Source organism: Solanum lycopersicum, chromosome 2 (genome assembly GCF_036512215.1).
Source record: "Solanum lycopersicum chromosome 2, SLM_r2.1".
Taxonomy (NCBI): domain Eukaryota; kingdom Viridiplantae; phylum Streptophyta; class Magnoliopsida; order Solanales; family Solanaceae; genus Solanum; species Solanum lycopersicum.
Window position 1 is genome coordinate 45,887,128 of NC_090801.1, and position 21,182 is coordinate 45,908,309.

Genomic DNA, 21,182 nt, shown 5'->3' on the forward strand with positions numbered 1-21,182 from the left:
CCCATTCGGCTATCTATTTCTATAGGTTATGAACCCCCTTATTGAAAATTTTGGATCCTCCTCTGACGGGAGCATGGGTTCACATGAATCCAGTGTCTGGTGACCCCTCCTGGATACGCTTATGATGTAAGACATTTGTGTCTACTTCAATTTTATAATAGTTTAAGTGCCTACTTGTGCACATTCATAGTTGGACTCATAGTTGTTCGTTGACATCAAGTTAAGGATATGTTCTTCGAGATATATATAAGCAAACTCATAATCTTGTATAAAGTTGAATAAATAAACACACACTTTGGACATGACACATTGCATTTAAGATGTTGTGTAGGATGTGAGAAGTGCTACATAAGATGTCATGTAGCCTGTAGAACACACATGTCTATTTATTTAATTTTATATAAATTTAAATATGTACCGCTAAAGTTAAAGAACATAAATAACAATTAAAATCAATTTAAAGTGCTTATTTATGTGTTATGCCTAAATCATCAATCTAATATTACAGTAATAATAAGAAAACAGACGGGAAAAAAGTTACAGAATCAATGCATAAGTTCTTGTGCTCTTATTGATATTTCTTACCGCAAACCAATTATGAACATTAAGAACCTTCTTTGTTGAGTTAAACAAATAGACCAAGGGGGAGATTTGTTGGGTTTTATTTGACCTAAATTTCTTACCATAAATAGGTTTTCCTTTTAGGAAAATATTTTGGATTGACTAATCTTTTTCTTGTAGGAAAAGGTTTGGGACTCTATAAATAGAGGAATGTTCCTTCTAACTTAATCAGTATTCACAATGTAGTCTTAAGGGCTTTGAGAGTTTTGGTTAGGGGGAGAATTTATGGGTCACAAGCTTGATACGTTATCACTTATGTGAACCTCCCATGTATTCCGAGTGAATTGGTTGAAGTTGTTTCTCTCTGTATTTTGTACTCTCATATTTATAGTGGATTGCTCATCTCCTTTGTGGACGTAGGTCGATTGACCAAACCACGTTAAATCTTTGTGTCTTTTGGTATATTTCTTGTTATTTTCTTACTCGTGGTCTTTCGAGGTTTGCATTGCTAGCTTCCGCATTTACACCTGCTTATTTCCGGTCCTAACAAGTAGTATCAGAGCCAGATTCAATGATGGAGTCAGGTTTAGTGGTTCGATAATCGATGATTGAACCAGGTTAGAAGGAGGTGTTCATCTTGACGGTTATAGTTCTAGCCGCAACCTTTTTTGACAGTAATGAAAATTTTGTTGGAGAAATTGTTTCAAGAGGGTTCTCTGTGTTGAGACATAAATTTTGCAAAGGAGATTGGAGAGGAGAAGCAAGTTGTTGAAGATTAAGTAAAGAAGATGGACATTGACTAATCTTTTTCTTGTAGGAAAAGGTTTAAGACTCTATAAATAGAGGAGGAATGTTCCTTCTAACTTAATCAGCATGCACAATGTAGTTTTAAGGGCTTTGAGAGTTTTGGTTAGGAGGAGAATTTATGGGTCACAATAAATCTACTAAAACTTTTTCATCCAGAATTTTTATTGAAAAAATCAATAGAAATAACTAACGACAAAAATAATAACAATAATAAATAGGATACTCACCATATGAAACTTCTATATGTATTGTGAGACAATATTTGTACTGACTTTGGAGAATCATGTCGTTGTTGTATATGACAACATAAACAAAAACATTTGAATCAGAAAGCAATTTCGATGACAATTTTAAGCAGAGATAACAAATTTGAAAATATTTAGAGAATCTTTTTTTATGATATTGTTGTTGAATGTGGGCACACACTAAATTTAACCTGAATAAAGTGGCAGCTTGTAAGAGATAAAATTAAGGGAAAACACTTAAATATACCATTAAACTTTCAGAAAATATTTATTTATGTCATTAGTTAAAAATTTGGCTCATTTATGTCAATAATGTCATTAATGTTAAAGAAAAAGTTCATTCATGCCATTATTTTTTAACAGTGATTTTGCAAAATCATTTTTGACATGTGTACAATTATAATTCGATCACGTTATCAATTTTTTAATAAAAAATAATAATTCTAAAAAAAATAATGACATTATTTTTCTTTAACAGTAAATGACAGAAATGAACCAACTTTTAATTGATGGCATAAATAATTCTGAAAATTTTGAGCCTTTTCCCTAAAATTAATAATTTTGTTTTTTCACAACGTAACAGTTATTTTAGCTGGGTTTTTTCCGACTAATTTTGTTTCCGTGACATTATTTTTCTTTAACAGTAAATGACATATGAGCCAACTTTTAATTGATGGCCTAAATAATTCTGAAAATTTTGAGCCTTTTCCCTAAAATTAATAATTTTATTTTTTCACAACGTGATAATTATTTTAGCTGGGTTTTTTTCCGACTAATTTTGTTTCTGTTTCTTTGTTTAGGCCTTAGGGATATAGATCTTTAAAAAAAAAAATCAATTCAAAATATTTTATAATCTGATAACTATTGCAAATTTAAATTTTATTGCAAATTTAAATTTGAATTAAAAATAGACATGTATGCATCGTGTGCTTTACTTTTTATTTATTCTGCTACGTCCAATTAAATAAGAAATCACAAACGGTTTCAATTCAAATTTAAAATTAACAACTTTAATTTTTATGATTTATTTATATTTATATAAAAGAAATATTTGAAAACTATGTGAAAATTTTTGTTACTATTTTTAAAAATAGGGCATAAAAGAAAATCGTAAATGTTTTTTATTTTCATGATTTGAAAACAAATTAATATATCTATAGAAAAACTTTTTAAAATTGTTTTAAATCAAATCAAACGAATAGGGTTTGCTAGTGCTTAAATAAATATATATGCATGTTCTATTATGTTTACAATTTTATTTAGTTTTCAAAAGTAACCGGCAAGATTAAATTGGCAATCAAAATTGAAATTTTTATTTTTATTTTCAGATTTTGAAAAAAAATCTTATTAATATTTTGTTGATTATTTTTTTAGAGTTTGTATATAAGTTGGAATGTAATAGGAAGTTCCAAAACTACATTAAAATTCTTATTGTGTTTTAAAATATTAATAAAGAAATATGGAAAAGTTTATAATTTTTTTTTTAAAATGTTGAATATTTCTTAGATTAAATGGTTTTAAAAAATAAATAAATTGAGAAGTTATATATTGAGGACATATGGAAATTGTCGTTTTAATTTTTTTAAACTTTTTTTATAAATATGTTTCTTTTTTAAATATTGAATCAGTGGATATTTTTAACAAGATCTTCTTGACTAATTTATAAATTGTATTTTTTAAAAAAATTAAATATATTTTCAAAAAATTTGATCTTTTTTTAGTGATTGCAATTTTATTTTATTTTTAGATTTTTATATTTTAAATTAATTTTAATAATTTATAAATTCTTTTTTGATGTTGATACGTGACATTTTTTCTTCTCCTATTATATATACACCGAATTATTTTGTTCTACGTTTATACCACTGAATAAATATATAAATAGCAAATTGAATGGGCAATTCAATCCATCCAAATAATTGTGCCAAAGACTTGCAATGGCCTCCTATTGACTACAAGTCAATGTGAATCCTTCATTAATTCTAGCAAAATTCAACAATGAGATTTAGTCCAAAAACACAAATAAGTTCAAAAATGGCTAGAGTCAATAATGGGGGTCCTCTATGCATAAGAACAATTAAGAAATTTGGGCCCAACAAATGACAACTTGGCCTTGAAATAAATTATAAATTTGACATTACATTGCTATTGAACTCATTTCTTTTACACATTTATTAGTGTAGACTAAGAGCTTTTTCATTCAATGATGTGGACCTAATCTTTTTCTAATAATATGCATGAATTATTCTTCCCTTATGGGGCAACCTTTTTGAGAGACAAGTTTACGCTCTTAGTCTTCATCCTCCACAAAAATAAAAAATTTTATCAATTCAAATTGAATTCTTAAATTATTATAAAGTTATTGAAACATTTAGAGATATTTGCCCCATGCATTATTCACATATTATCCTTTGGACTCTCCAGTAGTTTGGGGTGACACTTTCATGTTGAAGGTCTCAGGTCTGAAATTCCTTGCCAGCGAAATCAACGGGTTTGCCTTCTGGTCGAGCTCATTACACCAAAGTTGACTTATCTAATACAAATTTCATCTTTGGTGTGATTTACGAGATATTGCATAAAAACGAAAATTTTACCTTTTGTGTTGAAAGTGGCTGCGGATTTTCCGAAAATTTAAATCAAATATTTTAACTATCAAGAATTATGCTAGTTACGAGCTCAATATATCATCATCAACTGCTAGTTAGACTTGCTGGATATCAATTACTGCAAATTAGAAGCATCACGATCGAAATAATATAAATATACACTGCTAAGGCTGATGTGGTCAATAATGGATACTTTAAAATATCAATCTAATTCATACTTATCTAGTATATGAGATTTGTTTAAATTTTCCATTATAGCAAATTAAGAGAGATCATTATTTTTCTCGCTATTATCAGTTATTACTATAAAATAGTACTACTCAAACTAAGATTTTTAAAGCATAACTAATAAAGATAATTATTTATTAAATAAATTACTAATAAATAATTTTAAAAAGAGTATCAAGTAAATAAGAATCAAATAAAACGAAGAGAGTAATTGAGTCATATAAATAGATCAAACTATATAATCATGCCAAATTTTATTCATATTCATAAGCGAATTATTTTCAAATGAAATAAATACTTAGATATTTTAAGAAAACAAAAAATCAAAGGAAAAAGTAGAATTTAAATTCACGTTATGAAATTACTTATGATAAAGTTGCATGATTTTATATATTACTCAATATAAATAAATATTTACGTGCAGCTTATCATCACATATGAAGCACGTGGAACTACAAGGTAGTTGGTAAACGTTGTTATAAGGTGTAATAAGTACGGTGACCACGAAGTCATAACTTACACGTTCAATCAAGAAATTTAAAATTGATATAATAGTGAATGACCTATTTGAGTGCTCCAATTTAAAGATAAACGACATCTAAGTGGGCGTGGGTTGAATAAATGAAAGATCAAAATTTATTGTTGATAGAGATTTCGAATTTGAATGTTGAACAATTTTTTTAAAAAATATTTAATATTTTAAATGAATTATGTATCTGAATAGATAGATTGTCATCTTTGTTCAAAAGAAATATCGATACCTTGTAGAATAATCAAAAGTTTGAGACACTCAGAACTGAAAATATGAAACTAAATTCTAAGTTGTCAATGACATATATATCGAAAAGTAGAAATATAATTAATTTACTATCGGGTTATTTAGATAAAACCTCAAATCATTAAGTATAAATAACCCAATATTAAAAAAAATCAAAACGGTTATCAAAATTGCTAAAACTAACAACTCATTAGAAATTATATACAAACCAATAACTTTTTTTTGATATGAAATATTGATTTTGATTCGATTTTTGAATGCCCTAATTGATGCTCAATCTCTTTAATATGACTTTCAAAATTTTAACCTCCCAAATTAATTAGTTAAACTCAAAATTCATTTTTTTACCTGTGCGATATATATTATTTTAACAGTAACAAAATATGAAAGAATGAAAATATATACTCTTCTTCATCTCCTCAAACCCTTTTAGCAAAAAAATAATAATATGAACATGTATATATTCAATCTTTAAGTTTCAGCCCAAAATAGCCTCGTAAATCAAAGAACCAAGAAAATTACTAATATTACGGTACTAATTATTTAATTAACAATTTTACAAAGATGATATCAAAACTACTGTTCTTTTCCAGGACCAGTAATTATGGACGAGATTGCCGCGGCCAGCGCGGCAGTGAAATTGGGATCGGCCGTTATGGCGGCAGTGGCGGCGGTGAGCGTGTCGGAAAATGATTGGTGGTTTTGAACATGTTGTAATTGTTGAGGATGATGAATGTCTTGAGAAATTTGTAGGCCTGAAAACTTTGATTGGTTATGTAAAACCTGAGGCATTGGTGGTGGTGGCATTGATGTAATAAAGTTCGGATGTTGAGGGCTCGATTGGAAAGGAACTTGAAATTGAGAAATTTGAGTACTTCTTTGATTATAAGTCAACGAGTTTTGATTTTGAGTTAGGTCCAATGTTACAGTGGGAAACGGAGCTGATGCTGAAATAGTCGCCATACTTGACGAACATGGAAGCATAGTCCTAGCTAGGAAATTCGGATTCATTAACACACCATCTGCACTTGACATCGAACCTGATAGCAACATATTTGCTGCAGCTGATGTAGTCGATGCCATAGCCATAGCCGCTGGTGGTAGAGGGTGGTTGTGTGTACCCTCATAAGTTGTATTCAAAATTGTCCTGTCCTCAGCACACCTTTGAACCTGCAAAATCATACAATTAAAACAAACTTTTAGAATAAGCTCAATATATACCAAATTATCGCACTATTCATAGAGTTATATATCATATTGAACATGATTTATGGGTACCTGTTTTCGTACTGGGCAACCAACAGCCATAGTGCAGCGATAATAAGCTCGAGGACATGGATTGCCTTTCGCCATTTTCTGTCCATATTTTCTCCATTGACATCCATCACTAATCTAAAAATATTTGCAACTATTACATTAGTTTTGTTTCCAATGGTCGAATGTAAAAAAATAAATAAATTACAGTGCTATTAGTAAATGATGAATATGTACCATGGGAGCTTCTGATCGGGCACGAACAGAGACACGAGCTTTTCTCATGGTTGCGTCTGTTGTTGGATCAATTGGCATTGAGGAATTCAATTTGGGGACCTTGTTAGGTACCCAACTATCAGATTCTGGGCTTTCTTCTCTGCCTTTATTATGCATAATTGTAACTTGTGTATCGTTTCGAGGTGATTTAGAAACTGTTCTTTCTTCTGATGAAGAATTGGAATTATGAGATAGATCGTTACCACTTCGACCTAATTCCAGGAATCTTCTTGGAACGATTTTTTCTTGATTTAACTTTGCTTCCACAATCTGAAAATTGTGGTCATGTGTATTTTGAGTTATTGAAATGTTTTGTCGTTGTTGTTGCATTAGTGTAGCAAGATGCATCTGAAGTGCAGTATAATTATTGGTGACTTGGGTAAGCATCCCTCTCAAACGTTGATTTTCGGCATTCATCCTTCTCAATTCAACTTGTAGTTCTGCTAACTGTTTATTAAGAGAAAATGAAATTAGATATATATATATATATAATATATATATATATATATGTAGTAAATTCAATAAGAAAATGAATAGTCCAGTCCTTTTACCTCATTTTTAGCTCTTTCTTCTTCTAGTATTAACTCCCCATCATCTACCGTTGATTGATCACTTGCAGTCACAAGTTGCAAACCAGTCTATATATAATATAGCCATACATTAAATCATTAGGAACAATTTTAGTTTACAAGTTGTGATCAAGTACAAAGATTTAAAACGAAATGGTCTGATGGACCCATGTATCATCTGAATCCCAACATTTGATGGGTTCAGAGGTTTAGATGCCAAAGCGGTAAGTAGAAAGGTCTACAATACAAACTCATTCAAGTACATGATTGTGAATTACTTACATTTACAATGAATTTCGATGGCGTAGTAATAGTAGTACTATTCAAATCTTCCTTCTTTATAAAATCATGATGTATAGCCTTCCTATTATGATGAGAGAAGAAATCAACTTCTTTTTTGTCATGATCAGCTACTAATTGCTCTTCTCTACGGTTCATCATATGATTAAACCCAAAAAAAGGCTTATTCTCAAGTGTAAGTCCCCATCCTTTATCCATAAGAGACCAATTAATCATGAAACAATAATAAAAAGAAAAAAAAATGATTGTGAAGACTTTTTTTTGAAGATGAAATGGGAAGAGGGTATATAAAAGGTTGAGATGAAGACTAAAAGAAAAGGTGTGGTCAAAAGAGAAGATTGTGATAAAAATAATAACGTAAGGTGGTGCGTCAAGGGTGGGCTAGTGGGACCAAGTATAAAAAAATGTCAAGACTGAGATTGACTTGTTCGCATTAAAGTAAAGAAAAAGAGAAAGAAAGAAGAAGAAGATGAAACTCACCGGCCCGACTAGTAAGGCGTGATCAAAATGAAAATGAAAAGGTAAGCTAGCTAGTGACAACAAAGTCAACTAGTTTTAAGCACAAATTTCTCACCTCACTTACGACTTGGTTATAAGCTACTTCATCCCTAAATTTCAATTTATATAAATTAGTTTAATTTAAGATAAAAGTTTAAAAAATAAATAAAGATTTTTGAAATTTATAGTCAAAAACAAATATGATAAAATAAACATTTTAAAGATAAATAGTTATTTTTTGTTTCAAAACTCCATGATAAATTTTGTAATTGTTCCAATCTTTGTCATGGTCTCTATTCTTTGAATAAACACTATGTGCGCATTTCTCACTTTATAATAGGCTACAATCAACACAGTGAATGTAAACTGCTCTAAGTAAGACACATGCAACAGACTTGACTCTGAAAACATTGAGTGAATCATTCATGTGGATGACCACCCTCCAAACTAATTGAGTCATTCTGAAGGGAAAAGTATCTTAAATATATTTAATTTTTGGTCAAAATTATTGTTACGATATCAGACTTTGGAAAGTACCTTTTACCCTTGCACTATTTAATAATGTCTTTTAAAGTATATATGTGTCCACGTAGACACAAAAAATATTGCATAATTATAAACAGTAATGTGTCCAGTGGGCACATATATACCTTTAAAATACATTATTAAATAGTCTAAGGGATAAAAGATCATTCATAAAGTTTGATATCGTAACAATAATTTCAATCAAAGTTAAAATATATTTCAAATCCCCTTTCCTATTCCGAAAGACTAGAAGTATAAAAATATGTAGAGTTGAGTCAATCCTATAAAAATGAGGCATCCGCCTTAAGTTCCAAATTTGAAGAGCCCAATTTTTTTTAGTAATAATAAAATTATTATAAGTTTTTTTTTAACAAAAAGTTATATCATATTTTTAATGTACTTGTCATTTTTTAGTTCGTTTCGAAATATTAAATAATATTTTTTATTTGATATCAATTTTTTAATTGAACTTCCACGTAATATGCTTAAGACCACAAAATTAAAAAATATTTTGATTTAAGACCATACAAAAAATAAAGTTTGTTTATTAAAACTAAAGAAATAACTTTGCAACTAATAAATAAAAAATTAAAAAATAATTAAAAATTAGGCCTTTGATTTTTTTTGCTTTAAACTACTAATTAGCGTCAACCACTAAACAAATAAAATTACTACATTACTTTTATATCGTTATTATTATTATTATTTTTAAATACTATATCTATTATTTTTTTTTGTTAGGGAACAAAAAACATTACCCTATATAAAATTTTTATCATCTGAAAATAAAAAGTGAGTTCAATTCTGAAATAATTTGATTTGAAAGATTATTATTTCTAAAATCCCTTATTTTTTCTCAATTTTTAAGCCAAGCAGATACTATCCCAATCTTGACATGTGATTTCCTTCCTTTTTCCACTCCTTTATTCTCTCCCTAATTTTACTCTACAATTTTATCAGTTACAATTTTTATATCAGTTTTATTTTCAAAAGGATTCTCTATTATCAGTTAGGATTTTCATATTATTTTATTTTCAAAAGGATTCTCTCTCCGATCAATCAAATTCAAATTACTCAATTGATATACTGTGTTTCCTTCAAAGTCGTTTCTTCAAATTTTTTTGCTTTTAGTCTTTATTTCTTGATATATATGGACATGACCATTCTTTAGTGTTAATATTACTCAACTACTCAAAGAAGGATGTATCTTCGTCGTCTAAATATATGTGAAAAAACGCTTAAAAAGGCAAAAAGTTAATCTACTGGTGGCTTTGGTAAGGACTTTGGATCAATATTCATAGGTGACGTCTATGTTAATAGTAAAAAAAGATACAAGAGTGAATGTTGAGAAGGAGAATGTACCTTTGTTTTCAAAAGTAAATGTAGGGAAAAGTTCATGTATATTGGTATTCTAAAGTAATAGCTAAGAAGGAGAAGTCAAAATAGATAATATTGTTGATTTTTTGTCCGCTTTTTTATCGTTCATCGTTTTCTGATAGATGTGAGATCACAATATTACACAACATAATGAATTATGTACACAACATTTTGTCTTTTAAACACTGCTAATATCAAATACAAGTTTTTTTTATCAAACACAACTGCACAATTGTGTGTTAGAGACACAATTTTATGGAACACAATATTACATCTACTAAATCATATAATTGATACATGATATAATGTAGCGGATATATAACATTCTATTATTGCATGAACAAATATACAATTTTCTATATGATACGTAAATTTGAATTTCTACTAATTGTATCTTAGCAACTACCACAAAGAATGTATCAATCTCGAACATTTTATGGACAACAATTACTTATTTAATGTATCTGGTAAAAATACAACACTTATCAATTTAAACGAGATACATAAATAGTAATGTATTGATAAATCTATCCATCTCAGAAACAAAATTCAAAAAATGATTACACACATTATAAAAGGTATGAATAATTTATCAAAGTTATGCATCTCTTCTGCCTTTCTGTTGGTTGTATCGATCCATAACAGATACATTGAAAATTCAAACTCTTATTTCTTCACCTCAAACGATGTATCAGATCGCCAGCTTTTCCCCAACTCATTGATCTTAAATCAAATGCAATGGTTGACTTGAGATTCACAAATTAATTTTTTGACGAACCATAATTTCATCACTTTTGTATCATTCATACCTCATCTCACTTTCTCAGGTTTCATAATGTCTCAACAAGATGGACATGTTCATGTTGTATCAATACAATTTCTCAACAAGTTTGATTAAAACTGAGATTTTTTTAGAAAGGATGAGAAGAACAAATTTATGATATATCAACTAATGTATTTTGAAATACCAATTGAAGTGGTCAGTAACTTCTTTTACCATCTCTTACTGTGGTGCCAAGATCGAGATAAGATGAAGGGTATGTTAAGTAGCAGAATCAACATTTTCTTGTGATTTCCTTCTACTATATATCGGATTTTCATGTTTTTCTCATCTCATTGATCCACTACAATGTTGTATTTGAGATTCACAAAAGAGATTATTTTTCAACAACTATTCATTATGTATCTTATCAAATTTTGGGCAAATTTGGATCTAATTTGAATGAACATGAGACGATGAATAGAGAGAAAAAAATGAATTTTGATTTTGTTGATTCTGGAAGGATTTGTTGAATTGTTTGAAGCTAGGAGAATTTGGAAAAGAATTGAGAGATTAAAATTTATATTTTGAATTAATTGAAGTTGTTACCATTTAAGAAAGACTAACAACAAATTGATTAGCTTGATTTGTGAAACTCAAATTCAAAATTGACTCTCTTTCCTTTAAAAGTGTAATTGATTTTGTTTTAATGTATTGAAATTAATGAATCTGAATTATTTTTTATGTATCTGGATAGCACTGATTTTGAAGAAATTTTTGTAAATTAAAAAAGAATAAGGATAAAATATTATTTAAGTTTTACATTATCGGATTTAGGTAAGTTATACTATTAATATTGATGTTTTATTCTAATTTTGAGATTGGGCTTAAACTAACTATTAGGGTTGTTTACTTGAATGTCCTACTTTGTTAATAATACAATTTATTTACCAAAGACAAATCAAAAAGAAATATCTCATTAAAATTGGAATGGACATTGTAACATTAGATTGATTATTCTTAAATAATCGAAATTATTATAGATCAAGTGAGTGTCACTAAAAATAGAATGAACATTTTTAATATTTATTAAATCATATAGAATGAACCACTTGGAGAGTTGGACACAACTACTAGCTTTATATGGATTCCTGAATAATCATCTGGATCAATTGACTAGGTTGTTTCTTCTTTTGTTGGAATGCTCTCAGGTTTTTCTCCTACCACGAAAGATAAATTTTAAGCACACATAAATTTAATATTTTTTTTTAATTTATATAAAGTGAAATATTGAAATATGAGATATCGCTTAAAAAAAATTATTTAATAACATAAATCAAATATTACTTTATACTATTATCCTTTTTAATTATTCCGAAATTATTATTCTTTAAACTAAAAAGTAGTTAAGAATCCTCATTAAATGAAGAATAAATATCTAAAAAAAAATTAACAATTCTCTTGAATATTATTCAACTATTTTGATTTATGAAAAAATCTAAATAATTCACTTAATATAAATTAAAGAGAGTACTATTTTGATCACAATTTTTACAATTTTTTGTTTTTTGTTTTTTTTTTTTTTAAAATCTTGTACCCTATCAAACACTATAACATAAGTTAAAACAAATGGTATCTTTTAAAAGGTAATTCAAAAATTATCTTAAAGTTAACTCTTTGAGACCACAAGCGAACAATCACAAAAATGTTAAATTGCCACTATTAATATGAGAAAATTAATTAAAAAAATACTCCTTATACTCGGGATACTTTAAAAGCAATCGTGTAATATATATCACATGGTTTGATCATTTAACTTTGTTAAAAGTGGAGTAGTATTTTTGTCAAGATTAATTTTTTAATAAATTTTCGTTATTAAATTTAATGGGAATTTTATTTATTTTTTTAAAAAAGAAGGATTTTAAAGAAAATTCACACGTAAAGGTGCATTTTTTTTTTGCTAGTTTTGGTTGTCTGTTTTGGGATTCTGTTAATTTTATCTGATAAACTTTTTTTTAATAATTCCCATTTAAATCAGATGTCAAAGTTTATCAAACATTTTGTGATATCATATTTGACAAATGTGACTAGAACTGCCAGTAATACAAATAAGACTATTTTAAAACTAACCTACCCAAGAACATTTTACACCAAAGTCTATGCATGGGCTATTATTTTTCCACTCTTTAATTATAGTAGTACCAAAGTGTGGGGCCAACTATGGCCTAGCACTCATTGACCATATTTTGGATGTAAATTAAATAAATTTATTTATAATATAGATTTTTTATACTCTCAGTAGTGTATTTTAAATAATTATTCTACATTTATCATAAGCAGTTATGTTAATCAAACTTACATAGTTTAAATAATTGTGAAAAGCTTTTTTAAGTGCTAGTATACCACTTTAAAATTTATATAATATTATATCTTTCAAATATAATTATTTTTTAAAAAGATTAATTTATTGAGGAAAATTTAAAAGAAAACGTTTTGATTAAAGAAGATGAAGTGTTTTCTTCATTAGTCTTACTCATGGAAAAAATGTAGCCAAACAGCTAATAGCCTATAGAAAAAAAAATTAATTTATTGGTCAACTTTCTTTTTTTCTATTTTTACATGATATAATCCCTCACCCATGTATTTCCATTGAAATAGGAGATTTGGTATTTTAATTCAGCTTATTTTATTAAGATTTAAAGTTCTTTACAAATTGGTATATGAAAGTTGAAAAGATATAATATATTAATGAAAAAAATTGCCAACATAATACGATAATACTTCTTTAATCGATTGTTAAACGCTTTACCTACAAAATAATCATCAAGAAAACGTTGAAAATTTATATGTCAAGTTAACTAGACACCTCAAATTTTCTTCACCATATCAGTTGAACTATCCAACTTACAAAATGATCATTTAGACATCCTTAAAATTTATGTGTCACATCAATATCGAATATGCATAAGAAAAAATAATAGTGAGTTGAAGTACTTGGTCATTAGTTCACACCAAGTTAAAAATATCTAAATATATATACACTTTGAAATTAAAGTACGTACTTACAAACTTGGAAAATGGAAATCTTTTGAGCTAAAAAACTTGTTTTTACCAACAAATCAAGCCCTTAAATATTAACAACCAAATAAGCCCAATATTGAAGCTAAATGATTATTTATATTATAATATATCATATCAAATAATTCATGTCTTCTACAAAAATCGATATCCGAGGCATCAGACTCTTTTATTGCTTAATAAGACCAAATAAAATGTAGATATATATATATATATATAATATGTCTCAATTTTCAAAGATGAAATACAATAAAAAGGAAAGGAAGACTAAAGTAAGGACAACAATTAAAGTTTTCTCATTTATTAAAGGGCTCCTCCCATGCAAATTGCAATGTCAATGTCAAATATGTATGACGCTCCAAAATTTAAACTCATTTTCCACCAGACCATATTTCTTGGTCTCACTTTGCAACTTCCACCCTACCTATATACTTTTAATATAATAAAATACTTAAAATACCACTTCATATAGCTATGCAAAGTAATCAAATAAACCTTCCCCACACCAAAAGAAGAAAAAAAGACCTAGAGCAAGAAAGAGAAAATTTAGTAGGCGTTTGGACAAAGAGTTAGTTGAGATTTGAAGAAAATCGATGAATAACATTTAGAAGGTGTTTTTAGAGTATGAAGTTAAAAAAGACTTAGCCAATTTAATTTTTAACATATTATCAGATATGAATTGTTATTCGTGAAACTTCTTTTGTTGTTTTTTATTGAAAATGTAATTTTATTTGTTTCTAAAATAAGTTACTTTTATAGATTAATTCAAATTCAAATATTTTGACCAACTAAACTTAAAAGAAAATTTGAAAACATTTTTCGAAAAAAAATTAAACGTACCCTACGATGGACAATAAGGAGGTTGATCAAAGACAAAAGGATAGTTGACTAAGATTCCATTGACTAATCCTCACGTGGCTTACACATTGACGTAGAAAATAGCTGCATATTGTTAGGTTTTTAGTTGGACCATTCAAAACAATAAAACAAAGAAAGAGGATGAGGCAGCCATGCATGACATTAATAGCTCTTGTGATGGAATATTTAGTTGATTTCTCATTCGTATGTATTGGAGGATTGAATAAATTTGAATCGCGCTTATATGATTTATTTAGAGGTGATATTTTAAATAAAATTTTCTTCATATTCAGAGGCGAATCAAATTTTTTTAATCAAGAGGAGGAACAATCTCATCACTATACCATAACTTATGTTCCGTATTGTGATGGAATATTATTATGACATTTCACACGGTTCTCATGTGTTCTCCTAGAGAACAAAGTTGAAAGGATTTTGGCATCTTTGGCTTCTTCCTTTGAAGGCTACAATAAGTTAGAAGACAAATAATATTTACTTATTTGATTTATCTACAATTGTCAAAAAAAAACACTTGTCTCTTGTCTACTTTTTGTGCATTGTGGTCCAAATATGCTTTAACATTTACAATTCGATGGATGACACTTGTCCATATATAAAAAATACTTACATTAACTAACATTAGTTTATTTATGGTTAAGTAAAAATTGAAGTGAAAATAAATACTAATTAATCATTATTAAATGATAAATGGCAAAAAGCATCATTTAGTAATTTGTTTGGTGTAAATATCAATTGATTATGTGTAGTGTTCTTTTTTATTCCAGAGTCACTTTCATTAAGCAATGAACTTTTGACTTTAGAGTGCTTAGAAGGTAATTTGTTTTCAAATTCGACAAGTAATTTGTTCTCTTCTAAAGTTGTTCAATTACATTGGCAAAAACCATTTCCAAGTGGTCACTGGTTTAGTACTTACATGAATAGATGAGAAAACGAATATACATTTTCATTTAATTTTTATAAGAATCATATATAACGTCTTAGAGAGATCGTCGATAACGTATGACTGTCGGCCAACAAATAATGCTCTCTAAGAAAAACCTAACCCTAGCCAAACCTTAGTGATCACATGTGACTGAGTAGCCAGAAACAGATGTCTTGTAGAGCTGAGTCTGAATTGCAGACATCTTTGTAGATAACATCGTTACCACATCAAGATCTAATACTCCTACAGTCTTATGTACCTACTTCTATCCACATCACTCTCTCAGTCTGTCACGATTCAAACTGTCGTGATTGACATCCACACCTCCACTAGGAGAACCATTACTACAACCAGACTAAGCAACTTAATGAAAACTAAGCATTTAAAGATATGGAAGCAGGTTTAAATGACAAACTAACAATGGAGTTTCCATAAACTCTGAAAGTTTACACACAAACAACTAATTAACACAATCTTTGTGAAAGTTCAATCCTAGAACCTGAAAGTCATTGTACCAAAACTCTACCAATCAACAGGTCTAAGGAAAGGACAGCAATCCCGAATCAATATAATAAAAGTTTAAAACACCTAGTTTGAATTCGAAGAGAGTGGACTAAACAAAAGAAGGACCATGGCAATCTGAAAGAACGGGCTCATCCTCGAATCCGGTCTCGATCAATAATCTCCTAGTTGAGGTTTTTTAGTAGCTGCCTGAAGATGTCATATGCTCAACAAAAGAAAAAAGGCAGTGCAGTATCAATACACAACGCACGGTGTACTGGTAGGATCACACAACTACCTTCAAAAAGCACAATATACACAAGCAATTACAACACAATAAGCACCCATATATAGAATGCATAATCCAGTATTCATTTTAGGAGAAACATACACTTTCCCAATTTCAATGACAATTAGATATGAACGTAATCAACACAAGCGGTCCTCTCATGGAACCCACACTCAAGCTGATAGTGTGTCAAAATGTGACACCCAATTTAGTATAAATGTGTCGAAACGTCACATCCGGTCCAATATATGTGTCGAAACGTGGCATCCGATTCAATATGTGTTGAAACATGACAGCCAATCCAGTCAACACAACCACAGTCACAATCACACGCATAATGAACATTAAACAATACTCATAGTCATATAATCAAGTAATAAGTTCATGACATGTAATTGTTCACACATAATCATTCCATTATATTTGATTCAAATTTCCCTATTCACATACAAAAATGCATTCAATGAAGCAATTAAGCGGCATACATCACACAAACAGGAAACTGAACTATCACTTATCTCGAAACCAAGCTTGATTATTCCTAATACATTCGAGTCTTCCCTTTCCGGAGTCTTTCAGCTTGTTTTTGGTCTATAAACAAGTAATTAACGCAAGGATCAATAAAAAAAGACCTAATTTACCTGGATAATAATCAAATTATCAATCCAAGGCCAAACCCAAGATCTTAATACTCAATTAGGGTTTTTTCCACCATCAACTTCAGGCCAACCCCACCCCCTCCCCCAACGATAGTTACACAAGATTCTAAACTATAAGAATTGAAATACGAATTAGGGTTGTAATTTCCTTACCTTTAGCACTAGAAGTCTTGGAAATTTGTCAAAAAACTGCCCTGGAACGTCCCTTAGCATTTAAAAACAAAGTTTTGTAGAAAATAATGAAATTGGGATTTTTTTTTCTCGACTTAACTCTAAATTGGCCCGCCATGGCGGACCCTATTCCACCACAGCCCCCCCCCCCCCCCCCCCCCCGGCGGCTTGCACGGAGACAGAAGCTCGTGATTTGAGTTCCAAGCTCCCATTTCACAACACACCTTCAAACTTGGACATTCTAAAACTACCCTTTCACGTCAAGATTATTTTTGGGAGTTATACTCGCCCGAGTTCGATTCCATAAAGTCATGAAGGCCCCTTAACATCTTGGATATCCACTCATGTGATCAAATTCATAATTAGATCTCCCCCTTCGTTACCAGTTGCCCTAGACCTCACTTGACTAAGATTTCGTCCAAGTCCGATCTAGGCTAGAAATTTTTAAGTTACTACTCAAAATTTTTCTGGCCCAAATTCCTTTCCCATTGACTTTTCCATATAATGGTAGAAACAGGTCGCTACACAATTACAATCATTGTTTAAGAACTTGCTCAATAATGCATAGATATGATCATAATTCTTCTCAATGATACGTCCTCTCACTATAACACCTAACACAATTTTAGTTTGAGGGTTTAGCCCTTCAACAGAAGTATATGATTGAACCTTATTGAATTGATTGTGGTTTGAACAATCTTAAAGAAGTGTCTTGAACCACTCCCATATATAAAGAGTCTTTTTACGTACTTAAAAGGATATAATCACACTTTATAGCCTTGTTGTCTTGCCTGATGGAAAGAACCATTTTAGGAGTTTTTCTTTGCGTTAAGAGTTTTTATGTATCCTTAGTTTAGTAAGTTATGAACTGAAGTACGGTTATAGTCTTCAAGTTGAGAACAACTCGAAGAATTGGGAAATCAATGACTTTAGTAAAATTGAGACGTGATTTTTACATTTTTTTGAGTCGGGTACAAATTTCCACTTAAAACTATGTGTTGTTAATTTACACTACTTTTACTGATGTGTTGAAACATGTTACACAACCCGTTTGACTAGGAATACAAGTTATTGTAGATGTTTATCAAAAGATTAGATGATTTTTAAATATCTTATTTAGTTCTTTAATTTGTCAGAGGTATAGCTTATCTAATGACGACGTCCATAAGACTAATTTTTCTTCTCTTATTTTATTATTATTAGTGTGTTAGAGTCATACGTTGGGATGAGACAAAAAGATATAAAAGCTTACATTATTAATTTTTAATTTCTAAAATATGGTAACACGTTAAAGAGACGCTAAATAAAATTATAAAAACTATTGGACTTTTAGATCACAAGTCATAGTCAGTAATTCAATTGTTTTTTCTACTCTGGTGTTGCTTGTGCACAAGTACTTTAGGCTTATTTCAAGTCAAATGTAATTAAAGATAATGATAACCATAGAGTAATAAATAAAAACATAGTATTTACAATTTGCAAAATATCCCACCTAATTGACGTCAACTACAAAGTCTATCAAATATAATGAAAGCTAAAAATCCAGACTTTTTGATTAGGAATACGGCGTTAAAAGACAAATTTTGAAAATCGTCATACTAAAAAAGTTTGTCTAAAAAATAAAATATAACAAAAAAGGTTGTTTGATCCACTTTGCTAAATGGCCAATGATGCCAATTATTGGTTATTAAAAATAAAATAAAATAAATGAGTTCATTATGTTGTTAGCAAACCCCATAGTTTTTTTCACATATATGTATATACTAGTCACAGTATTCCGTGCTAGCACATGCTCAACTTATGTTATTCCTTCATTTTAATTTATGTGATATCAATAGAATTTTAAGAGTCAAATAAACTTTTTGTAAGTCATTTAGATTTTAAGTTGTTAATTATTATAATTTATAATATTTTATGTATTTTTTAATTATATATGTTGCTTTGTTTATCTCAAATTTATGTGACATTGATAGCATTTTGGAAAGCTAGGAAAATTTTGTATGTGTCTTTTAGATTTTAAAGTAATTTAATTATTATGAGTTATAGTACATTTTATGTTATTTTCAAATAATATATGTTACTTTTTTTTTTATCTTAAACTATATGACATGGGTAGAATTTTGAGAATCAATCAAAATTTTCATATATCTATTTTGAAATTGTTAATTATTGTGACTTATAGTACATTTATATAATTTCAAATAATATATGTTATTTTCTCTATTTCAATTTATGTGACACTTATAGATTTTGAGCTTTGATCAAATATTCTAAATGTCCTATATTATTTTAGATTTAGTAAGTTACCTCTTTTTGATTTTCGAATGTCACACCTCTTCCATTTATTTTTTACAATTGTTTAGGATATAAAGAATTATTTTTTAAAAAAAAAAAAACTAAAGTAAAAGTAAAATATTTTTGTAGAATTTTAGGTGTTCCAAGTCACCTGGTAATTCCTAATCTAACTTTTTTTTTTAAAAAAAAAAAACTCTTTATTTTTAGTCTACGAAAAATGAGATTGAGTAAGAAATTTATTGACTGGAGGAAAGGTATGAGGCACCCCCGAGTCTCGTGGTTCTAGCACGGTTTCTTTATTAACTTATATTTGGTTAAAAATAATTTTTTGATTAAAAAAAAGTAAATTTGTCTTAGTTACTATTTTTTTTTAATAAAAATAAGAAATTGATTGGCCTAAGAGTGTAACCAGACATAAAAGACCTTTTTTTAGAAAAAATACATACAAGGAATCATAATCGAACACATGATGGTATTTAAAATTTTATTTTATAAAAAAATTTTGATAATTAATTACTCAATTTTCTTTAATAATGATAAAAAAAATGAATGAAGGAATATGTTGCAACATATAACTTTTTTGCAATTGTTTATTAATATTTTTTTTAATCAAAAGTAAACAAATAAACATTTAAGTATTACTTCTTGACAATAAGAACAAAAGAAAAAAAAGAAATTTCTTTTTGTTTTATAGAATAATAATCGAGTCTCCTTTTTAAACAAGTAGTGATATACTAGTTTTATACAAAATGGCTACATTGTTCTCTTTGAAAGAAGATTACAAAAATAGTCAATTTTATCTATTAGTTAGATCACTAAGACAAATTAGCCGATCTTGTATTTTTATTTAATAGTCATTTCATATATTTTATTTACGAGAGAAAAAATGAAATTTATGAAAAGATCATATTTACATTTTTTATTTTTTATTTTTTGTAAAAATGACCAGATTTATTCTTTTTGTAAAAATGACTAATTTTATATTCTTCACAAAAAAACAACCCCCTTTTTTTAAGTGACTAGAAACTAAAAAACTGTGAGATTGCTATTTTTTTTTAGCAAAGTATGAGTTTACTTACTAATTCTATAATTAGGTAAAATTAAACTAAACACCTATTAGTAATAAATATATATTTGCAAATAATAATCATAATCACATAAGAATCACAATAGACTTAACTAAATCAAACAAACTTAATACAAACAACTTAATCAAAACATAAAAAAGAACATGAACAATAATTGAAGATTACATCATGAAATGTAGGAGAGATAACTAAAGTTGATAACAACAAATAATAGAAGCAAGTTTGATTAAATCAAAGATAGTCAAAGATGAAATATATATTTTAGAAGACGACTTTTTCTTCTTATGATTATCTTTCTTCCAATTTTTTCTTGTTTTTTTCTTCTTCTGTTTTCGTTCTCCTTGAAATGAAAGAAGAATGGTTTAAATAGGTGTAGAACATTAAATTCACCCCCCCCCCCCCCCTCTTCCCAAAACTCTTCTTGAAAATTTAAGAGATAATGCATGCATTTGACTCTTTGTTTTCCCAATGTGACACCCAAGATGACAAATGAAATTTCTTTTTTCTTTCTTTCTT

The 21,182-nt window shown here is 28.6% G+C and overlaps 1 protein-coding gene across 1 annotated transcript; it reads right to left on the bottom strand.

Annotated features, from left to right (window-relative positions):
- Positions 1-5,652: 5,652 nt before the first annotated feature.
- Positions 5,653-8,080, bottom strand: LOC101258801 (WRKY transcription factor 6). The gene is made up of 5 exons (XM_004231569.5): positions 7,607-8,080; positions 7,307-7,393; positions 6,717-7,202; positions 6,504-6,617; positions 5,653-6,395 (listed from the first exon to the last, which is right to left on the bottom strand). Exons 1-5 carry the CDS (start codon positions 7,838-7,840, stop codon positions 5,802-5,804), a joined length of 1,515 nt encoding a protein of 504 aa, XP_004231617.1. The 5' UTR covers positions 7,841-8,080; the 3' UTR covers positions 5,653-5,801.
- Positions 8,081-21,182: the final 13,102 nt, after the last annotated feature.

Coding starts and splice junctions, on each gene's coding strand:
- LOC101258801 (XM_004231569.5), bottom strand. CDS start 7,840: ATGATTAATTGGTCTCTTATGGATAAAGGATGGGGACTTACACTTGAG. Junction 6,618..6,716: donor CCCGATCAGAAGCTCCCATG/GTACATATTCAT, acceptor AAATATTTTTAG/ATTAGTGATGGATGTCAATG. Junction 6,396..6,503: donor GTTGCCCAGTACGAAAACAG/GTACCCATAAAT, acceptor ATGATTTTGCAG/GTTCAAAGGTGTGCTGAGGA.